The sequence below is a fragment of the Pectinophora gossypiella genome, chromosome 3 (genome assembly GCF_024362695.1).
Source record: "Pectinophora gossypiella chromosome 3, ilPecGoss1.1, whole genome shotgun sequence".
Lineage (NCBI taxonomy): Eukaryota > Metazoa > Arthropoda > Insecta > Lepidoptera > Gelechiidae > Pectinophora > Pectinophora gossypiella.
In genome coordinates this window covers 6,617,411-6,639,418 of record NC_065406.1, presented here as the reverse complement: position 1 = coordinate 6,639,418, position 22,008 = coordinate 6,617,411, and the positions used below count along the sequence as shown (strand labels likewise).

General features: G+C 38.1%; 1 protein-coding gene across 4 annotated transcripts in view; it reads right to left on the bottom strand.

The window, feature by feature from the left end:
- Window positions 1-22,008, bottom strand: part of LOC126381359 (formin-binding protein 1-like) — a 42,755-nt gene that overhangs the window by 5,301 nt on the left and 15,446 nt on the right. Inside the window, exons 2-10 of one of the 4 annotated variants that reach the window (XM_050030854.1) lie at window positions 12,361-12,476; window positions 11,956-12,006; window positions 11,007-11,151; window positions 9,271-9,422; window positions 6,564-6,720; window positions 4,141-4,278; window positions 3,362-3,562; window positions 1,585-1,614; window positions 697-795 (exon numbers count right to left, since the gene is read on the bottom strand). In XM_050030854.1, the coding sequence (XP_049886811.1) occupies window positions 697-795; window positions 1,585-1,614; window positions 3,362-3,562; window positions 4,141-4,278; window positions 6,564-6,720; window positions 9,271-9,422; window positions 11,007-11,151; window positions 11,956-12,006; window positions 12,361-12,476 (1,089 nt within the window). The remainder of the gene's footprint in view (window positions 1-696; window positions 796-1,584; window positions 1,615-3,361; window positions 3,563-4,140; window positions 4,279-6,563; window positions 6,721-9,270; window positions 9,423-11,006; window positions 11,152-11,955; window positions 12,007-12,360; window positions 12,477-22,008) is intronic. The other 3 variants (XM_050030858.1, XM_050030861.1, XM_050030865.1) reach the window with 3 other exon arrangements.

Sequence of the window (22,008 nt, the reverse complement as noted above, 5' to 3'; positions counted from 1 at the left end):
ATTGCTATTTGTAAAAGGTATGTTGTTTTATTTTTTCAATTTGATTTATATCTGTTTCAGTACTTGTTGATAAATAACGGATAACAATACAGGAACTAATTGTTAAGACTATCAGTTGTTCACTCGCTGAGAACTTATGACACCCGATCCGGGCAACCAACCATCAACTTAAGATTAACTTAATTTGAATATGACTAAGCTAGCTCTATTTGGTGTCCGCCAGAATAGGCACTAAATGAGCAATTTTAGTGGAGGTGACATTATACCATCACATAAGCTCACGACTGCATTCCCAATTGGGGTAGTCAGACATCAAATCCATCGAAAGATGAACTAAGTACTCACGCTTCATGGAGTTTTCTGTTAAGGCAACGCCTTAGATGATATTGTATATAGGTATATATTGTCGAACAAATCAACATAACTTTATTATTTTAGATATTTTAATTCGATCTTGTTATTTACGAAATTATGGGCCTTATTACTTTGTAACATACAAAAACTGTATTATAAATCTGTTGTCCAAAGTAAAAAATAAAATAAAAATAAATAAGTAAGCCGTATCGCAGTCTGTGATGGTCGAGCTAATTGTGTTAGTGAAAACACATTATTATAATATTATTAGTCAGTCTGTATGCGCCTCTCGGCGTGAATGGAACAATAGCGTACCTTATGTGGTATGAATATTGTATATACCTGTTTAGTCAACTCGGAAACCTTAGCCTGTAGTTTCTTCTTCTTCTGGTTCGGTGGCAAGTCTGAATAATCCTCCTTTCCGTCCATTGACATGTTATTCTGAAAAATATTCCCAAATATCAATCTCCAATACCTTGTACATACATTTACAGTGCAAACTTCACTCGCAACAAAAACCTCAACTAAAACCCATTTTATTAACATAACTAATGTTATTACACAAATATACCTATTGTAATCTCGTTATCGGTAATTTACGTTCCAAACCCTACAATTAAAACATACAATACAATACCAAAATCCTTATTATCAATCAACTCCCTTTTAAAAACCTTTTTCAACACAATAAAATAAAACCACATAAGAATACACAATACACATAATAATACGTAGATTGCCACAACGATAAAGTGCGCTGAAAACAAGGAAAGCCGTGCAAGCATGATATGTTATACCAAGCGTTATGAAGCCACACGATTGGATACTCATTAAACAACGTTTATTGCACTTCCTTTGATTAAATGTAACATTAAATATTTGAGAAATAAGTACCACTAGGGTCTTGGATTTTGTATCATTAAGTATGATACTACCTTAAAGACTGATCAGCTTTGTATGAGAAGTTTCTCGTTGGGTAGTTATGTCAAATAACATTCTGGATAATGCACAAATAGCCCATTTCCGAAATTCGGGCGCTACTGTTCAGGAAGCAAGTTTGATAGTCTCCATGACTATCCCTGACTTTTATGTGTTTTGAGTTTAACAGTATCAGGAAATTCGCCCATATAAGGTTCAATCACGACATAAAACGGAACTAAAACGAATAAAATTTAGAAGGTGAGCAATAAACGTTGTCGTGTTGGTAACCGCACGCACCGCGGCACTGACCTTGATAGAGTTGCACGCCTCGACAATCTTCTGTGGCCAAAGCGTTAGCGGCGGCGAGGCGCGGGGGGCAAACAAACAACGTTAACAACAGAACAAGAATGAGACACTGTCCGCTTCCACGCAGGCTTAACAACAATATTGACACCTGAACTGGTATAAACATAATATTTTGATACTTTTTGAAAAGTGCATCGGTGAAAAAATACTGTAGTGTAGGAAACTCAAGATTTTAGCTGTATAGCGATTTGATCTGGTTGTGTTACAATAAAGTTGAAGGGAATCTCCACAAATTGTATACAGGAAGTTAGTGACAACGTAACGAAAACTTTGAGGGATGATTCAGACCATGATTCTGAGTAGATATCAAGTGGAATTTTCCATCGCAAAAATATGGAACTGAAAATAATAATAAAAATACTAACATATTCATGAATTTTCTGACAGGATAATTCTACTTGATATCAACTCAGAATCATGGTCTAAATCACCCCCTTAGTTTTCGTTACGACGTCACAAACACTCGAGCATGACCAATAAGAATTGAATTCGGGGCTTAAAGAAAATGAGCGTGTTTTGGTTCATTCAAGTGCCCGTATTGTATATCCTTGATGCATCAGCACTGTAGAAGCGGACACGCAACGTATGAAAAAAAAAACAGAGCCCGGGCGTCCAAAGACATTCTTGAAAATAAAAAGGCTACACTTTTATTGAAGAGAGAATTTCCTGCCCACCAGCGATAGATAAAGTACTTTTTCTCACAAAATGTCAGTATAAAAATACAGGTTTATCAGCAACTTTAGGTAAATCAAAAAAAAAAAAGCAAAAAAATCGAACTCAAAAGTCAGTAAACATTCAATAAATGTTGTTGTTATGTTATAGTGATGACATTACAAGTTCGTTGATAAACCATATTCTTCAGTGACCTTAATCTAATACAAGTCTGTGTACGCCCTTGGAAGTAACAGCTCCGACACAAAAGAAAAATAAACAAGTACAATGAAAACATTTGTGTAAGAAATGAGTTACAAAGACAGATGTGTTAGGTAAACACGATGTTCTACGTGAATCATGCTGGCTTGAACCCCAGTACCCGACTTACTTTGTCCGTGTTTCAATGCGGCGCCGCCAACCAATGATAACAATTGATGTTATGTACCCGGGTTAGGTAGGGAACGGGGATAACAGATAAAAACAAATTAGTACCTCCAACTTATAAAATAATAACTTGTACACCACTGATTTACTCTTCCTTATTGAGCTTGTAAGTAAAACAGCCGAGTACATATAATATAAAACAATATGTAATATCCATAATAATAAAAATGCTAAAATAACTGAATAAAAAAGCATGCATATGCTTGAACATTAAACATGAACGAAGCTCTATGAAGCTCAATAATGTCAGCCCCAACCATAATAGCAATGATAACATTGACATACATACACAACCTTATACATATAAACATTCGTACAATATAAATGTATTAAAAAACTTCCAATGAGATAAAAATTACACCTTTAATTATAAATATGTAATATTAAACCCACAGAATAACATAAATATTTATACTTAAAATTCAATACGCTTTTACGATCAATTATACGTAATAAAATTATATAACCTACCCAGAGGTGAAAATTTTTATTTGCCCATGATAAATCGAAGCACTAACATAACGAAATTAAAAAAAATGTAACACAGTATATTCTTACATTATTACCAAAACCACAGTCCGATCCATTTCTGTAATAAATACTATTAATAGCAAATACCAACCTTATTCGAGCTGAATATAGACAGTAGGCCTCCACGTTTCTTGATGCGGTGCCCGGAGACGGTACCGCGGGCGGCGGTCAGGTGGTTGTGGTGGTGGGGGGCGGAGTCCGTGCTATCCGTGCCCCCGCGCTGCTCCTCGAACGGAAAGTCTTCGGGCGGCACGAAACCCGACTTATACCTTTCTATTACTAACTGTGTGTCCTAGAAAGGAATGAATGGTTATTATATTGGTATATACAGGCCTGAGGGTGACCAGTTGAGTGCGAATCTCGCCTCAGAAAAAGGATTATATTTGAAAAAAATAATCGACCCTAATGGGCCGATAGCTGAATAAGGGTTTATTGTCGCGAGCTGATTAGGCGCCTCTATAAGAGTATTCAAGTCGTCAGGATCATAATATAGTTTATTACATACAACACACTTGGATCACCACAAGAGCAACTTATTGTTAAGTTTCCAGTAGTCTTTCAGTAGGCCTGAGATTGTTAACAAGGGCAGATATCATCAGTTATTGTTTGGCACGTTTCAATCGATCGGCAGACTGTGATACGTGCAACAAACTAATAAACCGAATTTTGTGATATCAATCAAGGTTTACAAATGATGAAACTCTTAATTATTTTACGACGATAATACTTCGCTTTTTTCATATTAAGTAAATACATTATCTACAACTTACTTAAACTTAGTTTTGCTCAATTGAAACAATAATAATAATTAGCAGGTAACACTATGAGTAAAACCACAAGAATTTTTAATGTTTCTCGCGGGCAATTTACCTCTTTTTCATTAATACTATTGGCTGCCTGCTCCATTCCGTCTAGGCACTGCATTATTATTGGGAACACCTTCCTCTCCACGTCCACTGAACTCAACATGAAGTTCTTTATGTTCTTTATCCGTTTCTCGTCCAGATCCTGGAATTAAACATAACTTATATAAATACTTGTAGTCTTGTGTAAAACAGTTTTGTATCGTCGTGTGCGATACGAGTTGAAGCCAGATGACCAATCGTCGCTAATGGTCCAGACTCGTCCCTTATCCTTCTACAAATACAAATAAGCAAACGACTTGTATTTAAATAAATAATTTCGACCGCTAAAACTATCTTTACAAATTTTCATTAATGTAGTATCAAAGTGAACTTTAAACTTTAACACTCGATTTCATTTTATTTTTTTGACGTTGGTCTAACAGAAAGCTCGGTGAGGTGTGATTACTTAGTTCATCTCGCGAAGGATATAATATTATCTCTGATTACCCCTAGCGAATTGGGATATAGTCGCGAGCTTATGTTTGATGGGTTTGCTCTTGTTCTCAGACTTGCCCAAAGGCATTTACGGGGCCTAAGACAGAGCGAGATAGCCCAGAAGGTGCCTGTTCACTCTAGCCTTGAAAGCATCCGGGTTATATGCATTCGGAAATACAGAAGACCGCAGATAATTCCACTCCCTGTTATATTGTGATTTCAATCTTAAGCCTATATTTGTATTCACAAGCATTAAAATACAGCCTGACAGCATCGGGACCTTAAAATTAATCTTTTGCCAGTTATGGTAGAGTATTTGATTAAAATAGAAGGGTGAGTATTTTCATTTGACCTAGTTGGCGTGGTGCCAGACTGCAAGCTGCGACTTCCCGCCAAATTGTTAATGCACATGAATCATACTCAGGAAAAGGTCACTCCTACTGGGTTCTGTTTATTGTAAACTAATGCCATTGACGTAATGGGTAAGCCCCCTATTACTAGTTAGAATGGAATTAGCACGGCAATGACGTATTAGTTTTACCTATACAAACTTTCGTTCCCATCTCTGTAAATGTAATTAATATTTTAATAATTTTCCTTGTACTAATTACAATTCAAGGAAATACATTTCTACACTAATCATTTAAATATGATTAATGTCTCTGCCGTGTATTTTCTTAATTACGTGACATGGCAGAATTGACATCAACTCATCACACAAAATCCATTAATCAAGAATTGAATAGAATTTGTCTGCCACAGTTATCCTGGCGACAAAAGCGGAGAATCGTTATTAGATAAAACCACAAATTGCCATTGAATGCAATTGTATAAAATTCACGCGATAACAGCAATTTAACCATGTTATGTTTACCCTACGCTAAATTCTTGTTTTTCTTGCTGCACTAAATCATTTTTCATGATGTCTGAAGTCTGAACGTCAGTATAACAGTTATGTTGAATGTGCCGTAAAGGCTATCCATTTTCGGTAGGTGTTGTTAATTTTACGAGCCTCTGTGGTCTAATAGTTAGAGCGTTGGACTCACGCTCTGGAGGTCCGGTTTCAGTTCCCGTTGGAGACATTATGGAAATCACTTTGTGGGATTGTCCTTCGTTTGACTAGGACATAGCTAAATCGCCCGAATGTCCGAAAAAAATAAGATGATTCTTTGATCCGAAAGGCACGTTAAGCCGTTAGTCCCGGTATGGCCCAAACACCTCCACCAACCCACTGCAGCGGCGTAGTGGAGTATGCCCCGTACCCCCTCCGGTTCATTGAGGAAATCCCTGTGCCCAGTGGGATGTATATAGGCTTAAACTCATTGGATAATTGGGTATAAGAACACTACCTAAATATATAATAATAAACGAAAATATCTCAAATGGTATGCTCATTAATAATATACAACGCATATCACCTAATGAGGCATGGCTTAAATAGATAAAGAAGTATACTTAGTTGGTCCGCGATACTTAAGTGGCTGACTCACTCTTGTTGTTTATGATACTAACACACTTTACTAATGTAAACTTCAATTTGTTTATAATTAAAAAAGTGATTGAGCGTCCGTTGTAAAAGGAACTACTTGTGCGGTTTTGCAACATATGTATATGTGCAATATTTGTTGGTTTTTCCTCGTACACCTCTGTTATGTGTTTTTGTATTATGTTATAAATAACAGGATAATAAGAAATGATTTAAATTTTAAAGGTTATGCACGAACCACCCGTATTAGGCAATATTCTTAACCTACTGTTAAACGTGTCCTCCGAAAAACGGATCATTCTACTTTCGGACAAACGGGTGATCAGCCTGCAATGTCCTAACCAAACTAGGTCACAAAGTGATTTCTGTGATGTCTCCGTCGGGAATCGAACCGGGGACATCCAGATTGAGACACCGACGCTTTTACCAGTATACCGCAGATGTGTTTATACTAAAACGAGATGTACCTGTAACTGTTTGAAGACATGTGGCAACCTCTGTTCGTAGTGCTGCCGCTGCGCCTCGTTGGTCTTCCGCAGCTGGTCGGCATACTCGTGCTTTGCGTCCTCGCACGCCTGGCTCCGTAGCTTCATGTTAGCTTTCTGTTTCTCTACTTCCGCTCGACTGGAATACAATGGAAATATTTTATTAAAGTTGAAGATAAGATAATCAAGTATAAACATTCTAACTTATTTAAAAATATTATAGCCGTTGATCCAAGCTACTAGCCCAAACACCTCCATCAACCCGCAGAGCAGAAGTGTGGAGTATTTTTTTTTTATTTTATTTTATATTATTTGGAGAACTTACAGACTAATTATACATTAAATGAACTAAATATGCATGAGACGATGCTAATAACAAGTTCCCGCCAAGAAATGATTGTCATCTGAATAATTGGTAGGAGAAAAAATAAAATAAGAAAAGCTGCTAGAACGGTATGCGAGTATGCTCTATATCCCCTCGAGTTGATTGAGGGGCGGCCTGTGCCCAGCAGCAGTTTGTATAAATATTAAGAATATATATCATATACCAGTTCTCATCTAATTTAAGATCGCTTCATATATTGATTGAATATTCGTGCGTATTATGTGGAGGACAATCTACATTAATACAAGATTAGTAAGATTGGAAAGGAACTCAATTAACATGGGTGTTGCGTTGACAGTGCAGGTTGGCGTGTCAACGATCTGTCTGCGTATAATTTTACACGCTGGGCTAAACCAAAACGCAATCGTACGTGTCCGTTACAATTTCAACAGACCTCTAACCCGACGTATCGATTTCAATATTGAAATCGTTTAAGAAATACATTGCATGCCAAGGGACTGCAAAACAAGTTTGAAATTAAGGGCTATTTTATTATGTTCTTAGAAAATGCAGATAGTTCCACTCATCCTCGCAATCACAGATAAGTGCGGAGCCTCGAGTAGTTAGACAACAATTTGCAATCTTTTGTTGTTTCTTTCGTATGGTTTAAATATAATGCATTGAAAAATTCTGGCTTCTCAGCTCGTTCCTAAAATGCTAAGCGTTTTGGCCCACTTTTTTTTTGTTTTTGCCAACATCAAAATAGATTACTCTACATTCAGAAACAAATTATTATCATTCTCTTCGAAAATAGTATCATTAAATACTTTTTATTGCTTTTCTCTAGCTAGGTCGCAACCGTACAATGTAGCGCGTATCCTGCAGTGCTGTCTGGAAGGCATCCAGCTTACATTTCAAGCTTGTATTGCGAAAATATTTGTGGAACAATACTTTTAATATATAGATTTTACACAAAATGCATGCAGTACGGATTGCGATCCACGGGCCTTGATCCAATGAGTTGTGAAATATGTGAAATTGCCAACTGATCCACTTAATCCGAGGTCGGTCGGCATCTCAATTGAAAGTTTAACTGAAATTGGCAACGCGTACGATTTCCATGACTTTGAAGGCAGACAAAGGAGAGACATACTGAATTTATAACTCGTATATTTTGTATAAAACTTACAGTTTATAATACTTTCGGCACTACATAAGTCTCCGATTACCATGTCTAGCATTTCAATAATCTATATAAGTATTTTCGTAAAAAAGAAAACATTTGTTAACTAGCAACCAACAAAGCTTAGCTTGGGTGCCCTAAAACCTGTGTTAACTGCTACATAGTAGTTTTAAATAGGATTAAGCTGTAACTGAATACGGGGAACCGAAGACCCCTGGGAGAATAAGCGTATCAACTTAAGTAGTGCAAGTAGGCCTGTAGCTATCGCGTACATAGATATTATGTTATACGAAGAGTATTTTACCCAGGAAATGACACTACATAACTTGCTCATGACTATATTCGCATTTGGGCTAATACGAGGTACATCCATTACAAGATGAACTGACCACTATCACTGAGCGTTCTCTTACACCAACATGATAGGTTGTGAGCCATATAGCAATCTATAATGGTCGAGCTAACTTTGTGTGAAAATTATATTTAAGGTCCAGAACCGGGGTTAGAACCGGCGTTCCACGTTTTAGAAGCAAGCCGGCGACTCACAGGACACAGGTTATTGAAAACTTTATGATTAATAGAATGACTATAAAAAGGAGATAAAACGTACGAGTGATCAATTTATTAACATGCGTTTTCAAACTCATGGTACGAACGGCACATAAAACTGTCGATTCCAGCTTTGGATGCTTGCCAGCACTTGGCAAGCTAAGTTAGAGACCGTTGGGCCGCTCGAAACCCTGACAACTGGTTTGACAATCATCGATCCTCCAGTGAAGCAGCGTAGCAGGTGGAATATGGTGCATATTAGTCTAATTATTGTAGGTTGCTAATTACAAGTAGATGGAGGTTTTCAGTATATTTTTTTAAAGTACTGACTTACTTCATTGTTATGTCTATAACTCGCAGTCAATCGTTTTGATTTATAACTATATTGACGAAGCGAAATGTTTTAATTTACTGAACGGCCGTCGAAATTTAGTAACAAAAATTATACTATTTTAACTTTGAACTTTGTTAACTATACCTAAAGATTAGTTACTACTAATACAAAGTTGTGTAATCATATTTTTTTTTTTTTGTAAACAATATCCAACCAAACCTTTTTTCAGTACATACTTAAAGCGCGATACAGCATTCGCGGGTGGGCAGTAAAAATCACCTTTAACAAAATTGCTTACCTAAGGTTAAGGTCCGCGTCCGCCCTCTGGAAGGCCTCAAGCGCCCTCTCAGATTCCCTTGCCGCTCGCTCGTACGCTCTCCGCGCCCGGTCAAGCGAACCTATCGCTGTGTGTAGTACTGTCATTTGTTTCGCTCCCTCGTTTAAATGTTGCTGAAAACAAATAGCACTTGTTAAAAATTACAATTGTACGTTAGTCGCTTCTGTAAAAAAGGGTGTGTCATGGAAACTGTGGGTTAAGTTAGAATGAACGCTAAGGAGATAAAAATTATAAAGGTTTCATGCTGCTTATCCCCGGCCTAGCCTAGCATATCATAGTAGTACACCAAAATATCCTATCTGATGGAATTTATTACATATTATAGACGATGTGCATTTAAAACTATAGCTCTATAGTTCCATGATATGCAGTAAGGTATACAGCCCCAGATGCCGTTAAGGCTATTAAAGGATCGAAAGGAGTATTAGTATACACGTGAGAAATAGTATAGAAAATGGATGGGAAAAAGCGCTCAGCCAAAAATTCCCATCACATTGCAATCACCAACTCACTTGCCTGCTAAACCCCTTGAGTTACGTAAGGTTAGTTTTTTTTAAAAAAGAGGTCTACATGTTTCATATGGTCCAACGCCGCAAATGCCTCGAATATTTTTTAAATAGCTAATGTTGATATCGGATTCCTGCGCTAGACACGACGAACAGTATAGTGACACCCTACAATTTGTCTATGGCTACACATCCATATTCAATGTCGAAAGTTTGTAAAAGAGATTAATCATGTTTACTTAAAGATATGACTATTAACAGGCAGGTGAAGTCAAGTTTAAAAACTATAGTCATATTAGCCATGTGAGTATAATTATAAAGCAAAAAAGCGGGTCTTAAGATACATTCATCGGCAATAATCTTATCATCCGTAAGTTGACAAGTAGCTCTATCAGTATGAGTTATCGGGTAAACCTGCGGATGTTATGAAAATTTTTCATTTACAGATATTATATATCTTTATATGATATGTACGTATATATATTATATCCTTTATTGTTCATTATTAACTACGTACAGTTCTATAAATACGCGTTGAGTAAGTCGGTTGCAGGAAACATGTATCGAGCGGTGCGTGCAACTCATAAACGCTTCATGGCTAAAGTTATACTTGGAGTCAGCTTTGGGTTTGATGATGAAGATAGCTCAACAGTGTAATAAATAAGTTATTTAGTATTCCCAACAATTTAAGGAAGTTTATACACGCAAGACTGTTACTAGTCTGCAGCTTTTTTTGGTTTTTCTGAACAGCCATATCATGTTATTTATTTAAAGATTTAGCGATAGCAGTGTTCTAGATGTGTCGTGGAGTAGAGAGGTAGGTACATTAACTCAAGACATTACAAGTCCGCACTAGTGCTGATATTTGTAGCAAATATTTTGTTTTGTTAAAATTCTACAGGCATTTCTTTGCGTATGACTTCGTCAGGAGATTTAAAACTAGAAAAGTATTGACGACATCTTAAGGAAATTGAGATTTTTTCGTTTATGAAGATCTTTCTGCCCAGCGTTTATCTCGTTTCCTAGCACTCCACTTACCAGATTAGGTAACCTGAGTTATTGGCAGGTTATTTTTATTTTTTATATTTTTTTGAGGAACAAAAGTGACAGCCCTATGAACCAATATGGAGGTCCATTTTTTTAATAGTGATTGTAGGTCCGACGCCTTAGACACAATGACCTAGAGCTCACCTTCCTTTCCTCTCGCAGCTCCTTAGCGAGCAGGTGCAGCTCTCTGACGACATTCGACTGCAAGTTCTCGGCGACCACCTCGCGCTGACCCGCGAAGTCGCCCAGCTCTTGCAGCAGCTGTCTGAACGCTTTGCACGCTGTGTACCTGGAACACAAATCGTAAGATACTCTTAAGACAGTTGGACGAGCTAATGAAATAGGCTACCTACTTTCAATGTAAAATTTTCCTAGATCATACATACATAAGATCATGCCTATTTCCCTAGCCTACGCAGATACTACGGAATTCCATTAAATCATTCTGACACACCCATTCCCTTCTTCGACGTTTATCAACATTTCGACTATTTATAGTTCTCTTGACCTAGACTTTCTATAAAATATCCAGAATTTGATCGTCGTATGTTCTCCAAGGTCTGTGACGCGATCTGCAAAACTTTTGGTGGGACCCTAGTGGTACTCGAAATACAATCTAATAGAATTTTCCCGCCTCCAGATTTCGACCTATTAAAATGCACTAATAGTATTGTTACAATGTACAATATTGACACATACAATGTTACAAAGTACCACACTTTGAATCTGTGCCAAATGGGCTATAGACTCGACGGAGCCGGCCTCGATTTTAATCAACCAGGCGTGAAGCCCAGCGATGGAACAAAAATGGTATAAAGTTTAAGCAAGAAGAAATTTATGCTCGAAGGCCGTGATGCAATCACTTTGTAAATAAATGGCTTTATAACATTCGTGATAGCTGATAATGTATCGTTGCGCAGTAGGGTGACAGTCGCCAATTTATCTTCCGCCGGTTACTCCACTCCACCCCAACTCTACTCACAATGATAAGGATAAACGATAAAACATATTGATAATTGATATGATAACTATGGACAAAGTTATGGTTACATTCTACTAAAACAATGTTAAATAACAAATAATGAATACTTACTGATATTCATCTTCCTCTTTTCTTTTTGGTTGATAGTTTTTTACAAGCCTCCTGTAATAAACGTGTTCGTATTAGACATTACGTAATAAATTATCACATAATTTATGGACTGTTAAGATCACTCTCTAATATGCAAAATATAGTGTAACGTTATAAAACTATTCGTTAATCAAGTCTCGTAAATATATTTATGCAGGTGGCGTCATCGTCCGAGGATTATACGCTAAAATCAGACTTGATATTCAGCATGCTAAGTTCAGTGAAAGTGGATTATTTGTAAACATTCAGATAGAGCGAAACTGGTGCTACTAGTTTAGATGACTTCTGTATTATGACGGTTGGCCTTCCACCGCCAAATTATGTAAATCAATTTGAAGCGTGCTATACGAGGACGAAATATATTACCTGAGTTTTCCTGCATATTCTAATTCAATCGCGCATCTTTCCTTAACGAAGTTTCCATATTTGTCTAGAAATTCAATTCCTTTCTGTGTGTGGGCGGCTAAGTTATCATATTGATCCTGCGAACAAAGAGAAACCCATATGAGTCTAGGGATATAAAATGCACGTAGTTATGTTGCAATATGTAAACTGCATTGTGCGTGCTATGTGTTGCGTAGGCACAGAAGACAAGAGGAAACGAGCGCGATACGAGGCCATCCAGCGGGAAGCTGACGCGTACGCCGATAACTCATGCTCACTAAGTAGGTATATAAACATACAATTAACTCTTTCAGATCACAATAATCAACGCCGACATATTGCATATAGGTCAATTAACCTCTGATATCGTCAAATTTATCGTTAAATGTGTAAAAATAAATTACTTGTTGTTTCGCAAAAGATGTATCTTTTTTATGGCTTTCTAGCGTGGGTGAGGCAACTGTAATTAGAGTGTAACATTTATATTACAGACCGTAGATATATAATTAATTTAATAAGGTAAATAAACTGTGAAAGTTATCAGAGTACGGTTTCCCTTTCCCACCGATCGATCGGGGAACGGTTGCGTGCAGAGATGCGCACGCGACGCTCCCGGCTCAGGGCGACCGGCGCCGGCGACCGCGCCGCCCTTGACTCGCTGGGAAGGTGTGCGGAGTGCAACGACACCATGCACTGGCGCACACCGCTTTTAGCAACTCATGGAGCGAACTGATGATGTACAATCATATTTTGAATGTGGCAACAAGCTGCACGCTATTATAACGAATTACTATCAACAATGCAAACAAGTATTCGGCGTCCACACATGGTGGTTAATTGACGAAAATATTTCGGTGCGGAAGAACGAATAACAGCTAAATAACAGCTAATAACATTAATTAAATGCGCCGGCCTCGCCCGCCAGTGCAATGTGAGTACATCAACGCTGCGTAATTTGAATGAAATATTTTTAAATATGAGAATAAGAAGCTCAGATTTCAACAGAGAAACCACAAAGTAATAAGTCGGCTTGGAATAATACAACTACAATAACGTATCAATTGAAGCAACAAATCATACTATGAAGCCTTTATTATCAAGGGCGATATTTGGGACACTGGTTTGGGCGTCAATAATGGAGTCATTATGACTCGAGAGAACTAAATTATTATTGTCTAAGAACAATTGGATATCGAACACAAAAAAGGTTGACATTTTAGTAAACACACGGTACATCAGTCATCGGTGCCGTAGTCATTCTTTGACATTAAGAATAGTGAAACTCTAATAAATAACAATATTAGAGTGAATTACACAGTCATTCTGCAAATGGAATACGAAGTTAAAATACCGGTTACATGGCACTATGGATAGGTAACGGCATTCATCATCACGACTATAGGCAAATGTAAAATCACGTACCTACACTTTTTAACTCCGGTGCTCCATCATAGTAGACCGTGTCCCCAATGCAATAGATACCAGCAAAGCAGACTATACGCCATCGCTAATGTACCGTTCTATACACATCTGTCATTCGAATCGTGCTTTTCAACAACATAATTAAACATCAGAACATGAATGGATATCAATGCACAACTATCAATTTCATTACATTAAAAGAAAACGTGATAGTATTCATTATCGATCTTAACGATTTATGTTTTTTAGTGTCATATAATTACAACGGCGGAAGTAGATTTTACAGTTAAGAATGTTGTAGGGCGAATAGAGAAAGTATTGAAAAAATACGATGTAAATCTGTCATGTGGCATAATGGATTGGTTAGGTTCGTTAACCCGACGGTATATGCTGAAGCAACAACGTACGTCGCCAATTCGACGTGAAACTCTCGCCTCTGGCTGGAGGTGGGAGAACTGGATTTGTGACAACTTTGTACACACGAGCGCAGTTACACGCCGACTTAACGTGCATTAACTTTGCGGATTAAAACTGAAGCTATTTCTAGAGTCATTACGCCGAGCCACTCGGCAGATCGAGCTGGTACATATAAGGTACTAGCCAAGATTCTTTCCAGTATTCAAATCGCTTGAACAAGTTGTAGATGATGAAAATTGTATCACACAAGTACTTAGAGTGAAACGTCCTGCGCCATTTCTCAAGTTGACTAAGTGGTAGATCGCAAACCGTTTAAAAAGACGTTTAGTGGGCGACGACGGCGGCGCCCGTGCTGTGGAATGCGCACACGCAATGTTCGGACCGATCAGTATGCAGAGCACACCCAACGCGGTTACCAACACATGTACGGCTCCTGGTTATACCTTGGCTAATTATAAGAATAACAATTTGACGGTCGATACGTGACAAATCGTATGTCAAATATTCCAAGACAACTGTGACTGTACAAAATTTTCAATAAGGCTTTATTGTTTGTAGCGATAACATAAATTGTGTCACGTTTATTGCGTTGTAGATGATAATCTGAAGATTATAACAATTCGAGTCACAAATGACCGCGATCTAAAAAGGAAATTAACAAGCTAACAGTTTAGCGTGAATAGCAATTTACTTTGGCGTGTCATATTTGGCATACGCGTCAAATGTGTCGTTGAACCTGTCTACGGCATTGACATGTCGCGGCGTACTGTCAAACGCCGTCAATCAGCGGTAATAGCTGCGTGTCGCTGGCCTGCGATAACCAAACATTAGCGATAAGCCCACCTGTCTAACGACGTCTAATATTGGTCAAGCAAATGAAAAAACTTTCATCTAACTGGTAAAATTAATAAAATATTTGGAAATCAGATGCGCCTTCAAAAAGGCCTAAGAAGCATAATCAACACTGATTAGCATTTTATAATTTATATTTTAAATCAATTTTACATCCGCTTGTTTATATAAACCCATAGGTATAAACCGAACACATGTTTCGGTCGTATCGGGTTTGATCTTGTGAATATGATTATGTTACCAGCTAGCGGGTGACCTTGTGAACTAGGCAAGTATCGGAGTGCCTCACTTGAATGATGATGGTTTCAGTACAGCAGACAACGCAAGAATCGCATAGCACAAATTAACCTTGACATTGAAAGAACATGAGTAAGAAATTAATATACTTCACAAGGAAAATTAAACGATTACACGTCATTAGGTAAACGACCAATATTTAGTCTATAACGATACGACTTTAGCATGTACTAAACATGATGAGGTGGTATTAAATCCTCAGATTATTTTGTTCTTAAGAAGACTGGCAGTTAGTTCCTTATATCATTTGCTATAAGCAAGTGGTATAAGGTTATATTGCTTGCTTGTTCTCGCTTTATCACTTGCAAGCCTAAACCAAACAAACGTACTTACAAAGTAATACGCCACAAGTCTCCTACGAACATAAGATAATGTACGGCATTGTAAATTCCCGTGCATATAATATAATATTCAATCTGCATACAATCGTTATGTCTTTGTCTGCAACCTTTCGCACGCAATTGGCACGATTATGCTCACTTCCGTTATTCTCGAATGCGACGACATCGATCCGGAGTCCGGAACCCAGTCGCGACTCGTCACTGGCATGTCAGTTACAATCGAACCAATCGACCATGACTCACGCCGGAGGAACGCCCTTGCTGGCCTTTGGGTAATTATCACTCGTTACTCATCTTTGTTTGATCAGCCAATAACAATACAATCCACCTTGGCATTGATAAGATTACCTACGATAAAAGTCGATAGCTAACTCGTCCCATAAAACAATCTTTATCAGATAATGTTTTTCATGTTGTCAATAATAATATTTCCCAAAGATGGATTTCATGCAGTTACTTGTTTTTTGTGTTGATAAGATAATATTTATATGTAATTTAATTTTGATACAGCGACACGATAACAAATCAAGTACATGTGCAGAAAATATTTAAAAACCGTATTCGAAATAACGATGACAAAATCTGTTCGAGCAAAAAGTGTGACATTAGCAGAAGGTCCCACATACCCAAACCGCGGGAGATAATTAATCACTTGTCACTATACCTACATACAATCATGGTTTATGGTTTACTTATTAGGGATGTCGTAATTGGTGTCGCGATAAGAAATATGATTGTGCAAGTATAATTGTTTCGCAAAGAATACACACCAGATAAACAAACTAGATTCTCTCATTGTCATAAGGATAAGCAAAGACAGATGATGTTAATGCGCTATATGATCTAATTAATATAAACAGAATAATAGAGGAACAATACATGTGTTATGAACAATGCTAATATGTCATTTCCAAAATATATTGGGTACTTGCTGTCCCTGATGATATCATAAACGGAGCTGAGTATAACAGTTCAATTTCAACGTGTACATTATATTAGAATATACATAGCGAATGCTGTATCCGAAATATATGTACATAGAAGGTATGTTGAGAGGAAAATCCGTCCAGCTTACAATGAAAAAACTGCCGGTAAGATTCTTGAGAAAGATAAGTGAGATGAAGTAGTGTTATGCAGAATCTTGCAATCACTTCTCAAGCGGGGGTGTTCCTTGCTTTCGTAATAACGCTGCGGCGTGCCAGGGAGCGACACCGCGAGGGAGGGCAGCAGAGCCCATACAAGTTCTACTCTCACTTTATATAATTGCTCGGTACTTACACAACACAACCCACAACAGGTGACATAATTTAATTGTCGATAACACACGCCGCGGGTCGCGCTGCCACCCGGTCACAACCGTCTTACGCTTTCCAATATCTGACCACTAGACTTTTTGTGTAAGTGTATGTAAAAAGTATTTACAGATGATTCGTTTACACTTTCATACTTTCACTAGCATTATAATCTTATCTTTTCATATGTAACTTACATTAAATATACCTTGCATTGAACTCAAGAACTAATCCCATAACCTTAAACATTTGCAAAATGGACTTTATATCTCCGCATGTCACTGATGACGAAGACAATGCTGATGACACTTACTGCTATTCGCTTTTATATTCTATCCATCCATATAATATGAAAATTCTATGTGTATAGTACAAAGGCACAAGAAGTATCTGTATGTGCAATATTAGTTTCTAAACTAATGTTTACTGAGATACTTATCGAATATTCCGTAACTAGTGCCGATAGGCAATACTTATTTTATCTGTACACGTAGTTCTGAGTAATGTTCGGTAATTTGGAAAACATGTTCCAAAATATGGGTTAAATGATTTGAACAACTACACTGACTGACACCAATATAAACAAGAAAGACCAAGATTTGCATTATAATAGGATTTGAATACCAGAAATCGCGTTACTCGTTGAATGTGAAGATAAGGGCCAAACTCGTAAAATGTAAAAATCGTGTGGCCAACAAAAAGAAACTTCAAAAATGTCAAAGTAGGGAATCCGGTGAATCACCTCTGAACGGTATAGGTTTACAATCTAATAAGCCGCTTTTGCCTCAAGACCGAATTCTAAATCGGCGGGCGTGAGTCATGTCCGGGGGCGTGACGTCACAGGGTGCCGCCGCGGGGTGGTGCGCCCCTGCCTGCGTCACCGCGCCACCCCAGCACCCGCGTGACTCAACCTTACCGGCCAGACTAGAAGCTCAGACACAAACAAAAATAAATTGATACCCGAAGGTGACGTTATATTTTGATACGCGTAGCACGCCGGTGACGTGCGGCGATGCCCTTTTGGACGCGTATAGTAACCTTATTCCCTATTCGATGTTTCCCTGCTCGTTATGGACAAGATGATTACAATATTTTAACCATCTAAATAGTCTTCAGTTATTGAATACAAATAGGAACTTTCTTTTTATGGACACTTCCGAACATCAATTCAATGCACGTTAAGTTTCTACACGTAACAACCACTTTCATCTTCACTTACAGAATATATTACGACCTTCTACATATCAATCACATTCAGAAATGTAGCATTAGGAACTAGTTTACCAGAACGAAGGGCGTTATTGATGTGTTTTCTACAAATTAATGGTCAATATTCTAATATTTACTTACTTACTTTATATTGAGAACTCACGTCATACTGAAACATTCATTATCATAACCAAGAGTTAAGAAACGTGGAACAATTTAAAATTAAATCCGCGTAGCACGTACGAATTTTTACAACGAACGGACTTTTAGTACTTTCTACTCAATTACGCATTCCTTTTGTTCTGCTCACGTCTGAGTGTACCAAATGGGCATTAGGTTATCGCAATGAATTTTAGAGAACCATGAATAACTAAAGCGTGACAAAATCGTTGTCTAACATCGAGGCTGGCTTTAATATATCTTGCAAGACACGGTTTCATAATGAAGGGACCTCGCCAGTTTCTACAGTGAGAAGCCGCTCTCCGCTAGAAAGTAACGTGGGGACATTATACACACATGGCATTACCCAACTCATTAACGGAGGTGACAAGATATTATACATATCTTACGTAATATACTATTTGTGATTCGAAAAACGTTTGAATAGAGATATGTAGTACATTCAAAAACGACTGGAAAGTTGATATATAACCCAATTGAGAAAACTGTAATTTAATATAAGCAGGTGGCATTTCGCTTGTTTATACCTCTACCTCTACTAACTGGTATAAAAAGTTACTCAATGTTCATAATAACGTAAGCTTATACATTATGAAAGTACCACCAACGACGTATAGTACTACCACGTGCAAAAACTGTGCCATAGCTGTTACATAAGCAAAGTACAGGTCAATTGCATAATGCGAGCTTCGTGGACCGGTTCAGCTGCACCCAAGTGTCAAAACCTTTCAATTAGACTTAGATAACTAATCAAAACTAATTCGAATTCAAATAACTCTATGCCTTGTCTAGACGTTACAAGCTAAAATGCACAAATTACATTTTGTTATTATCAAGGATATGTGCGAGGTACTATACCTAATAAAGAACGCGAATATCAATACAGACTTTAGAAATTGTCTTTTCATATTGAATAATAAAAGTTGTCCCATACATACATAAACTCACGCCTATTTCCCACCGGGGTAAGCAGAGACTATAGAATTCCATTTGCTTCGATCCTGACACACTTCTCTTGCTTCCTCCACATTCATCAATCGCTTCATACACGCACGCCGGTTCAGAGTAGATCGTATTGAACCTTTTCTAAGGACATCTCCAATTTGGTCATCATAAGTCCTTCTCGGTCTTCCTCTGCCAGCCCTACCATCAACTTTCGCTTTATATACCGCTTTTGCAATCCTATTATCCTTCATCCAAAGTTGTCCCATTAGTTGCAAATTCGACGAGCCAGTTGGTAAAGCACTTTTAAAGCGATTTTAATATAACGACTCCGACAATGTGGGTCCAGACGAGAAGCTTAACAGTCTCGTTACCGAGCGAGTGGCAACGCTTCAGTAACGAAAGCCTCATATTCACAGTTCTCTGCAAAACTCCCCCGCAGCAACGCAACACTTTTACCATGAAAATAAACTTTTTACTTTTGCCGAGGTCGTTTACACCAAGGAAAGCACATATTAAAAGTATAGTACGTACACTCGAGAAAGGCTTTCATGTCGTTGCTAAGCGCACATGAAAGTAATTATGGCTGCAGTTGTTTTCAGCTTAATCTTCCAGACCGGTTAACGCGATTGTATTGTTTATATTATATACGATTACGGCCAATCACCTGGCACGTTGCAAATAAACGTGAAATGTACCTACTGACATTTGGAATCAACGAGGCGTTAGTTGTAATAGGTGTAAGTCTGTCTCTAGCCGTAACCGTACAATAAGCCAGTATTGTTGAAGGTACGTGGGAAGAGCGACGAAGCTCGGCGCGGGCGCATTGTGCTCGAGCCTGGATACTAAAAAAACTTTTTGTCGTTCTATTGCTCATTGTTCAACACAAAGGGCTTGTTTCCTGTTATTAAGTTCATACTATAACATAATCGTAATACGTATAAGTTACGTGTGTGTCTATCTGAGAACACTAATGAAATGACCTGAAAATATGTGAACTTGAACTGTTTAATTGGTCGGCAAACGCGGGATTATTCACCTATCGTTTTATCTTTAGTTTGGAATAAGTATGTGAATGAAATGAGTATCGACTACCGCCCCATCTAGGGGATCTGTGATTGGATTAGCAGCCCCAAGATAACTTTACCCTTCGTAAGGGGGCGAGCCGATATTTACTTCAGATTCGTGCATTTCTTTCGAATTGAACTGAACAGCACTTGTAAGAATTGCGTTTAGATTATTGTGTCGTGACGTCATCTGTTTAACCGATCTAAACTTGAAATGTTTCGAGTGACCGGTTGGTGTTTATTTTGAAAGGCTGCAGTAACTGCTCCCGGCGCCATGAGGGACCTGCAGCCTTACGAACATTCAAGTGTCTGTTCTTCGAAAATAGTATACGTATGTACAATAGTGGTATGCAGAATGTGGCTCAAACAGCACGAGCCTCGAGCCATTGTTAAGACACGCGTGTTTCCGCTTTCTCGTGGAAAAATGCAAGCGCATTGCTGGAAAGTAAACGCTCGGACCGATTTCAAGAATATCACGTCATTGGATTTAATGGATTTTGGTTTATGCCAATATTTTAATAATGCTTTCGTGACAAGATTTGCTATCAGGAGTGATTTTACTGCGCGGAGGAATAATACTTAGAGCATTAAAAAGTAATGTAAAACTGGGACCAAATTAGCACCACTAATCATTATTCTAATTTGATACACTAATAACAACTATAAATTACTTTCCCATTGAAGGTTTTTGAATAATTGCATACAAATATGGTTTTATTGGCATACCTATAGAATATTTTATCAGAATGAATAGTTTATTAGCTAAGCACCTATTCTTTATTGTGGTTTTAGAAACAATTGTTAGCGTCAATCACGTCCTGTTTCGTTGTAGTACCTACTGAACAGCACATTTGTTTAGAGCAAATCCGCGTAAGGTCACGTATGCCAATGCCTGAAGTATAATAATATGTGTGCTACAGTACCGGGCTATAGACTAATATTAGGTATTGGGAATCCGGCGCTGGTCGATGCGGCTGGCCGGGCCGGCAGACTGGCGCCCGTTCACAAGAGGCCTCTGTTCCACCCAATGTGAACCATTACGTTACCCGGTCGATCAACCACGACCTCCGTTCAACACGCTGCTAGTTTTTTTTACAAGCAACCCAACACCAAACGCAGACACAACATTGAAACAAAAACATTCAACAAACAAATCGATTAGACCAATTGGTTCTGCTAAATATCATTGGCGTACTGCGCAGTCGGAGATTGGCGCCTAGGTCAATGTAAAACTGCATTTTCTAATAAGATATATACATAAATAAGGAATCGGGTCTAATATATTCAGTTGCACAGTCGTCACATGACCTTGAGATGTCCTTTCACTGCCCGCGCGTAGATGTTGGCGTTGTATGAAATATTTTATTGAACAACGGGCCGGGCAAGCTAGCAGAGGGCAATAAAACGCTATGGATTGGTAGTACAAAGGTTGTGAAGCGCAGATGCGCATAATTTTACAGTCGAGCGGCCGCGGGACCGGTCAGAGGGGTCTAGCGACCACGACAGGTGCAACTAGGATGATCGCCGCGCGCGAGTCGCTCTGTCGACAGGTACCCGCAACCACGTACAAAACTATAACATTTATTTATCTTTACAACAACTACGCACCAT